We start from the raw sequence: 9,030 nt of genomic DNA, 5'->3' as shown, positions 1-9,030 counted from the left end.
GGGATTTAAACTCAGCCCCTCTGGAAGAGCAGTCAATGCTCTTAACCTCTGAGCCATCTCTCCAGCCCGGGGGTGGGGGGTGGGCTGGTTCTTTATGTGGACTCTGCGCTTCTGAACTAAGGTCAGCACGCTTGCACAGCAAGCATCTTCCTAACTGACCACGCCATCTGTATGACAGCCTCATCCGTGTGGATTTTGAAAATACATTTGCTTATTGGTTGTGCTTCCTGCAACATAACATGTGGAAGTCCTGGCTCACCTTTGGGGTCTCAATGGCAAGCACCTTTACCTACTGAGCCATCTCACTGGCTCATCATGGTAGTTTTGTTTTGTTTTTTGTTTTTGTTTTTAAACTTATTTTCTGAGTTCCTGGGACAGCAGGATGCTCTCTAAGTGCTACTGGCTGGGTGAACAACTGGAAGGAAGGAAAGTACTGAATCAGAACACAGAAGGACTGGGGGTGGGGGGGGAGTCATCTGCCCCCTTGAAGAGGAAGTGGCAGGGCTGGAGAGATAGCTCAGTGGTTAAGGACCCGGGTTCAATTCCCAGCACCCACATGGCAGCTCCCAACTGTCTATAACTCCAGTTCCAGGGATTCTGACACCTTCATACCAATGCACATAGAATAAAATTAAATACATTATTAAAAAAGAAGAAGAAGAGGAGGAGGAGGAGGAAGTGGCCCAGTGAAGGGATCAGAATGGGTAGCCAAGTACTGGAGGGTGTGGGGAGACTTCTGGAACAGAGGACAGGAAGAGGTCTGGGGCACAGTACATTCTGGAACACAGAGAAGGCAGGTGGTGGGGAGAGAAGAGAGAGGAAACAATGACGAGGCTGGAGGGGTAGGAAGAGTCAGTACCAAGAGCCGGGCATGGTGGCGCACGCCTTTGATCCCAGCACTCTGGAGGCAGAGGCAGGCGGATCGCTGTGAGTTCGAGGCCAGCCTGGTCTACAAAGTGAGTCCAGGACAGCCAGGGCTACACAGAGAGACCCTGTATCAAAAAAAAAAAAAAGTCAGTACAAGGAAAGCTTTCCGGCTGGCAGGGAGAATTCTGGTCTTGATCCTGAGGTGGTGGTGAGCTTGTGCCCTGCCTTTAACCAAGAGAACGGAGGGTTTGGTTTGAGGCAAGCTTCAAGAGGAACCTTGAGGCCGCTGGCTGGAGGAGGAGAATGGAGCCTAGGGCCCCGGGGGTCCAAGGAGGAGAGAAAGCACCTGAAGAACCCTGATGGGGAGTGAGATGAGGAAGTGCTGGATTTGAGACGTGGTTTGTAGGCAAAACCATATCCTTGGCCACAGCCCAGTGTTGGTTCCCTAATTCTACTTTTTTGGCCTTTCTGACTCACGGTCCCTTCGACCCATCTTCAGTCCCCAGCCACAAAGGTATTGGCTACTGGAAGCAGCTGGAAGGTGGAGACTGCCTAAGGCCCCTCAGTGCCAATGATGGGCCATCACTCGGCCATGAAAAGGATGGAATGCCAACTTCAGCATGAACTGGCCTCGAGCCGTGGAGAGGGACGTACACCAGGAACAGACGCCATGGATTCTGTGACTCTATATGTGGAATCCACAGAGACACAGGGTTGAGGCTTCCTAGGGCTGGAAAGTGGAGATTAACTTTCCCCTTTTTTTGATGGTGCTGGGAACCTCACAATTGTGGGTGAGGCCTCCTTCTCACGAACGTGGGGCCTTACACATGCTAGACAGGTACTCCACCACTGAGCTACATCCCCTGCCCGGTGATCTTGTTCTGAAGTAATAAAATGTCTCGTAGCTGGGCATGGCCATGCTTGGCCTGCTGTTCCAGGCGAGAGCATCATGAATTCAGGTCCAGTCTGGGCTATATTATGAGGTCGTCTCTCAGCAAACCAACAAACCTGCCTGCAATTACACACAGGTGGTGGTTGGTTCCACAACACTGGGAATGCAGCAAAGGCAGCCAAATTGTGTGCTTTGAAATAGATTTTTCAAGTGACTTTCACCTCCATTAAAAAAAAAAAAACAACAAAATGGCTGGGCAGTGGTGGTGCAGGCTGTAGGCTCAATTGCCTTAACAATTATACCTTATTGTGAACTTATTAAACAAGCGCACCTCCCTTACAATCCAGTAGCCTAAACAAGAGAGAGAGGAGATGACGGAAAACAAGAATGGAACCTGGGTGTTCTGGAACCTGAAGCCTAGAATCCAAGCTTTCCCAGGAGTGGTTCTCTGTAGGAGCATCTCAAAGTACAGGGATAAACAGCCAAAAACCAAGTCCCAAGAAAAAGCCAAGCCTCCTGTTTGGCCTTATATACATATCCTCTCAGTCTGTTCAAGGATATTTTTCAACTGGCAACAACCAAGCTCCTCCACGAAGTGGTTCAACTTCTAAGTGGAAAAACATCCTGCCCTCTCACATCTAAGTGGTAAACATCCTGTAGGGGACACCTTTACTCCTAACACTCAGGAGGCAGAGGCAAAAGGATCTCTGTGAGTTCGAGGTCAGCCTCGTCTACAGAGCGATTTCCAGGACAGCTACAGAGAAACCCTACTACTACCACTACTACTATTGTTGTTATTATTTTTGAGACAGGGTTTCTCTGTGTAGCCTTAGCTGTCCTGGACTCCCTTTTGTAGACCAGGCTGGCCTCGAACTCACAGTGATCCACCTGCCTCTGTCTCCCAAGTGCTGGCATTAAAGGCATGTACCACCATCACCTGGCCTTACCATTATTATTATTATTATTATTATTATTATTATTATTATTATTATTATTATTATTATTACTACTACTACTACATTTTGAGATAGAGTCTTGGTATGTAGCTATGCCTTTGCAGCTATCCTCCTGCCTCTGCCCACCCCCTGCCCGCCCCCATTGCTGGAAATATAAGTGTGTGCTACCACGCATGCCTGAAGGCCAAGTTTTCCCCACATTCACAGGGTCCTATGCAATGTGGCCTCCTAAAAGCCTTCAGCCAGCCCGGCCTGGTGGCTCACGCTTTTAATCCCAACACTAGGGAGGCAGAGGAGGATCTGGGAGTTCGAGGCCAGCCAGTTCAACAGAGTGAATTTCAGGTCAGCCAGTGCTACACAGAGAGTCCCTGTCTCGAAAAACTTAAAAACAACAAACAAACAAACAAAACCAACCCTTCAGCCATAACTTATTTTTCCTCCACTCACTCACTGGCCTTCTCTGAGCCTTTGCACTTGCTGTTCCTTCCTCCTGAGACAGACGGAAGGAAACCATCCTTCCTGCAGGTCTCCTCAGCGGCCATTCCTAAGAGTTTGTCTTAAGGCTGTTGTCTCCTGCCTCTTTCTCTCTGGATCAGGCTGCACACAGTAGGCGCTAGTGAGACGCTGTGGAATGGAGCAGGGATCCTGGTCTGTCCTGTTTGGCTCTTGGCCTCGGGTTAGGAGGGCCCAGGATAGGAAGGTAGAAGGAAGTGAGGAGGACGCAGAAGGAACAGGAAGTAAAGAATTCTGGGAGGTGGAACAGTGTTATTTTGGGAAGAGAAGGGGGAAAAAAAAAAAAAAAAAAGCCCAGCAATTCCTACTTACTGGGAACGCCTGCAATTGAGTCACACCCTGTAAATATTATGCTTGTCTTTGTATTTTACAGACTAGACACAGAAGCTCAGAGAGGTACTGCTGAGAGGTCCCACAATTCGGCTTCCTCCTAGAACTTTCTCTCTTCACCTGGGCAAGTGCTTGGATGGCTCGGTATCCCTTACGTTTACAACAGATTTTCTCCGGAAACGACATGGGTTAAACTCTTTTTTTTTTTTCTTATAAAGACAGCGTCTCACCCTGGAAGTCCTGGCTAGTCTGGAACTGGATACATAGGCCAGGCTGACCTCGAACTCACAGAGACCCACCTGTCTCTGCCTTCTAAGTGCTGGGAGTAAAGTTGTGCATCGCAAGCTGATGTCTTTAATTTACGAATCTGCAAGTAGCTGTTTCCTCTGCTCAAATCCTCAGGCTTTCTGGGACAGAACTCTGGGGACGCCTGATCCCGGCACTGTGCCTTTAAGAGTGGTTTCCAAGCGCGCGTGTGGGGGCGTGGCAAATCCGGAGGCGGGGCCTAGTGGGGACTGACCAATAGGCGAGCGTATATAGCTCGGGGGCGGGCCCCTCCAGGGCGGGCCGCTCAGGGTTAAAGGGGCGCCCGCGGGTCGCCGCCGATCGGCCCCGGAGAGACAAAGCACCCGCTCCGTGCCGTCCCTGAGCGGTCCCGGGCCATGGGCGGGACAGACCGTCGTGCCAGCCCCGCAGCCAGGTGAGGCCGGCTGGGCGGGTATGGCGACGGGGACGGGATCCGTGCGGCCATCGCCTGGGACCCGCCCGCGGCCTCCAGGCCGCGCGCCGCCGGGGCTTGCGGTTCTGCGGTGGTGCCCTGCCTCAGTTTTCCTCGAGTTCTGTCCGTGGGACCAGCTGTAACGCCACGGGTGGTGGGCCCATCACTTGTCTTACATTTTTAAATATTTATTTTTGTTTACGTGTGCGCGTGTGGAGGTCAGAGGGACAACTTACTTGCAGGAGTCGCGGCTTTGCGTCTTCCATGTGGTTTCTGGTGCTCGAACTCAGGTCAAAAGGCTTTGGCGGCAAGTGCCTTAAGCCGCTGAACTGTTTCGCCAGTACAGCCTTTTTGTGGGTTTTTTGTTGTTTGTGAGACAGGGTCCCACTGTGTAGCTGTGGCTGGCCTGGAACGCGATAATTAGACCAGGCTGGCCTCTGACTCACAGAGATCCACCTGCCTATGCATTCCGAGTGCTGAGATCAAAAGTGTGCACCGCCATACTCGGCATGGGACGTTTTTTATTTTGTTTTTAAGCAGGGTCTTGCTGTGTAGCTCAGGCTGGCCTCTGCCTTCCAAGTGCTGGAATGACAGGTGTGCACCGCGCCACCACGCTGGGTGCTTGGCTCCTTTAGAATACTTGCCCAGTAGTCACAGGCCTTCCTTATTTTTAGCTTATCCGAGCCTCCTTGAAGCCCATTGAGGCAACTGAGGTCTGAGAAGTGGCGGTGACGACAGACTTTGAACTTGAGGCGAGCTGGGTGGTTGGAAAGTGGGGAGCAGTTTCTCTCTCCAGGGGAAGCTAGAGCCTGGGCCCTACTGCTTCCCAGACAAAGGCTAGGAACCTGGTGGCCGGGCGGTCTGTGTGCCGCTGATCTTGGGCCAGGGGGTCCCATCTGGGCAGTCGGGGGAGGGTGGCTGATGGGCACCAGGCAGGTTAGTCCTAATTGTGTAGAAGGTTGGTGCCCCGTTGAGGTCTTTGCCCAGAGCCTGCACTTTGTGTAGGTCATTTTTCACATCCATGAGTGTGGGGTGGGAGCCACCCCTGGTCACACACAGCACCCTCATGTTGACAGTGGTTTGCTTTGTCCTGTAGGCTCCTGAGTAGCTGTTACACACCAGGTGCTCAGATTCAGACAGAAAAACCCTCCCCTCTTGGAACAGGCACGAATGACCCAGGTAATGCCCAGCTGGGGTACAGGACAGAGAGCCTGGTGGTCTCTTGCTCCTCCCAGGTGATGGTGAAGCTGAGGAGGGCAGCCCAGGGAGAGAGGAACAGCCAGGGCAAAGGTCCTGATGGAGGGACAGAAAGGCTGAGGCCCCGTGACACAAGTGGGTAAAGATTGGGAAAAGGAGCTGAGATTTTGGGGGGTGGGGTGGGGAAAGGGAGCTAAGAAGTGGGTAGAAGTCATGGGAGGTAAAGATCCCTCTGTGGACCCAGGGGAGGGCCTTAGGGAGGTGATCGTACCTTGAGGTGGCCAGATAGGAAGGGTCAAAGGTGGAGGCAGGTGACAGCTGTAGTGGTTCCAGCAAACAGAGACGGGACCTAGAGATAAGAGTTAACCAGCCATTGCTTTGGAGGGCAGACGGGGAGGGGGGGAGGCGGGGCAAGAGGGGAAATCACCTGGCCTCAGTGATTAGATGTGGGGGTGAGAGGGACACCAGGGGCCGGCCATTTGCTGAGACAGGACATACTAGAGGGAGGCCAAGTACACTTGTCAACAGCAGCAGCCACACAGCAGAGGGCCTGGTTCCCTGTGTCCCAGTTTCATTGCCATAACCTTGACTTAGACAGTCTTGCTCTCGTTTTATAGGTGAAGAATTAGAGGTGCAGGGAGGCTGACTGCGCACCTGAGGCTACCCAGCTGAGGCCACCCAGCCTGGACATTGAGCTGACCGGTGAACAGAGGGAGGGAGTGGAGCTGGGTGGGCAGCCTGTGGTAGGTTCTATGAGAATCAGCCCCCGTGAGTCACGTGCAATTGTTTTGGAAGGGGTGCAGGAGTTACTTACGCAGAGAGGCTCAGAGAGGGACAGCTGGTATAAGAAGCCACACAGCATCCAGCCCCATTGCTCTGTAGGGACAAGGGTGTCGAAGAAGGCAGGAAGCTGTCCCTGACTACAACGTGGGCGGCATGAGGTGGCAAGAAAATAAGTATTTGTTTGGCAGCAGTTTGTCCCTCCACCCGGGTCAGGTGGTGCAACCTGCAGGCCCTACAGAGCCACCACCCAGACCTCACCTCTCCAGACCTCAGGCAGGGCACCACTCAGGCAGAGGGGTGGACATTAGTTGACTGCTGTGTTCCAGGCTCTTTATATACGTGGCTGCCGCCTGCACCGAGTGAGGCTGTGACTGGGGACCCACAGGGTACAGGACCTCCTCTAAGTGGCCACACTGATAACCCAAGGGCTACCTCCCGGTAGGTCCTACCGCCCGCTGCTGCCCCAGTGTGTACCTCTGGGGAGATGCACGTTAGAGTGCCCTATTTCCGTCAGTCTGGGCTGAGCCTGTGTTATCTAGGTTACTTTCTAAGCTGCTCCAGTGCTCTGAGTGTATTTGTTTCTACTCTCTGCCTGACTCGATCACCCCTCCTCACAGCAGGAGGTTTTTACCACAGGACCCCCTGTGTTCACTGTTCCCCCCTGCCATGGTCCTCCCTAAGATTCCCTCTCTGGCCAACCTGACCTACAAACCAAGGGCAAGTCTCGGAGCTGGGACCTCCAGGCACCAGCAAAGGCTCTGGCCAACTTGCTTTTGAGTCCTTGTCTTTGTGTCTGAGCTTGATGTCCTCCGTTTCCCCATCCGACACACAGATGCAACCATAACACCCATCCATGCCACCCAAGGTCATTGCTAGACTGACAGAGCTAAGCTAGGCTAAGTGTCCAGTGAGCCGAATGGCTTTTATGTTTCTTCCTTGGTTAAGGGCAGCAGGAGTGCTCCAGGTGGACACGTGAGACTCCTGTCTTCCCTGTGTTCCCTGGGAGCCTTGGGGTGGGTGTGGTAGAAGGTGGCTGGCTGCTGGTGGCCGGGGAGCTTGTGATCATAGGAATATCATCTCTGGTGCAGGGGGCGGGCGCAGGCCTTGCAGCCATGAAGCTGAATGAGCGCAGCCTGGCTTTCTATGCGACCTGCGACGCGCCGGTGGACAATGCAGGCTTCCTGCACAAGCGTGGCGGGCGCGGGGCCGGCTCGCACCGGCGCTGGTTTGTGCTCCGTGGCAACATGCTCTTCTACTTTGAAGCAGAGGCCAGCCGTGAGCCGCTGGGCGTCATCCTGCTGGAGGGCTGCACGGTGGAGCTGGTGGACGCCAGGGAGGAATTCGCCTTCGCTGTGCGCTTCGCCAGTGGCCGTTCCAGGCCCTATGTGCTGGCTGCCGACAGCCAGGCAGCCCTGGAGGGCTGGGTGAAGGCGTTGTCACGGGCTAGCTTCCACTACCTGCGCTTGGTGGTGCGAGAGCTGGAGCAGCAGCTGGCAGCCATGCGTGAGGGAGGACCCACCAACGCCTTGCCTGCCGACCCAAGCTCTATCTCGAACCCGCGAGCCAAGGAGAATGGCCGGGCGGTGTGGAGCGTGCTGCCTGAGCAACCTGCTGCAGCCCCCCAGCGCCCACCACTGCCACCCCGCCGCAGGGCCCCTTCAGCCAACGGGCCCTTGGCATCTTTCGCCCAGCTGCATGAGCGATACGGACTAGAGGTGCAGGCCCTCAGGAACCAGTGGCGTGGAGGCCAGGCTGGCCTGGCTGGCCTGGAGGTCCCCTGGCATCCTTCTGGTTCGAGTGGGATCAGAACCCAGACCCAGGACCAGCCCTAAGGGGCCTACTGGTTCTGAGGAAAGCCTGAGTACAAAAGGCCCTAAAACAGCTTGGACTCAAGCCAGACTCCTAGGGGGCACACAGGACGTGTGACTCAGAAGATCTGGCCCCTGGGGACAGTGGCACTACTGCCGAGAAGAATCTGGGACCTGAAGATGCTGGGACCTGAAGGAGCTGGTTTCTAGAGAACACTGCCCCAGGGGCAGCCGGGGTGTTCTTGAGAGCCCTGGAGTTGGCCACAAGCCGGTGGGGCCCAGGGTCCACCTGTCGCCAGGTCTCACAAGGATCTGAGGCCTGGGCCTGGTATCTGCTGCCTGGGCTGCTGATTGTGGGCCTGAAGCCGCAGGGAGAAGGTGGAGCTTGAACTGATAAATCTCCAAGGCTCTTGGCCGGGAACCAGCTAAGGCAGGACTTTGCCCGGCCTTGGAGGTGGGGGGGGGGGGGGGGGTCGGGCCAAAGCAGGGTCCTCTGAGAGCCACCTGACCTCAGCCCTGGGCTGTGACCCATCTTCCTCAGCAGGTTCACCTGAAGGATAGGCCCCCAGCTGGTGTCATGTCTGCAGGGGGAGAGTCCAGGCGCTGCCCCTGGCGCCCCCAGCAGCTGACCAGTGGGCTTCCCTACTGTGCCTGCTTCTCACTCATCACAGCGCTGGCTGTCTTCCAGAGTGTTGGGCGGGACAACTGCTCCACCTGGGTCTTGTTTACAGTCCTCCTCAGTGCCCTGCCCTGGGGACCGGAGGACACTGTCACTCCAATCACTGCATTGTATGGACAGATTTCACCCTGGCCCTTCTCCTCAGTCCCAGGAGGCTCCCGGCTGGGGTTCCATGGGTGCATCTGTCACCAGGGTCTCTTGGCTCCCTGCTGGCTCAGGGGCCAGGGCTTGGCTGTTGTTTTTTCTTTGAAGTAAGTAAGGTATTGCATTTGTCTTAGTATTCCACC

General features: G+C 54.8%; 1 protein-coding gene across 1 annotated transcript; it reads left to right on the top strand.

Annotated features, from left to right (window-relative positions):
• Positions 1-7,358: 7,358 nt before the first annotated feature.
• Positions 7,359-8,243, top strand: Pheta1 (PH domain containing endocytic trafficking adaptor 1). Its single transcript, XM_051161957.1, has one exon. The coding sequence runs from the start codon at positions 7,369-7,371 to the stop codon at positions 8,086-8,088; it is 720 nt and encodes a 239-aa protein (XP_051017914.1). The 5' UTR covers positions 7,359-7,368; the 3' UTR covers positions 8,089-8,243.
• Positions 8,244-9,030: the final 787 nt, after the last annotated feature.

Source organism: Acomys russatus, chromosome 19 (genome assembly GCF_903995435.1).
Source record: "Acomys russatus chromosome 19, mAcoRus1.1, whole genome shotgun sequence".
In the NCBI taxonomy this organism is placed as follows: Eukaryota; Metazoa; Chordata; class Mammalia; order Rodentia; family Muridae; genus Acomys; species Acomys russatus.
The sequence above is the reverse complement of the archived record's forward strand: the minus strand, read 5'-3'. Positions and strand labels throughout refer to the sequence as shown.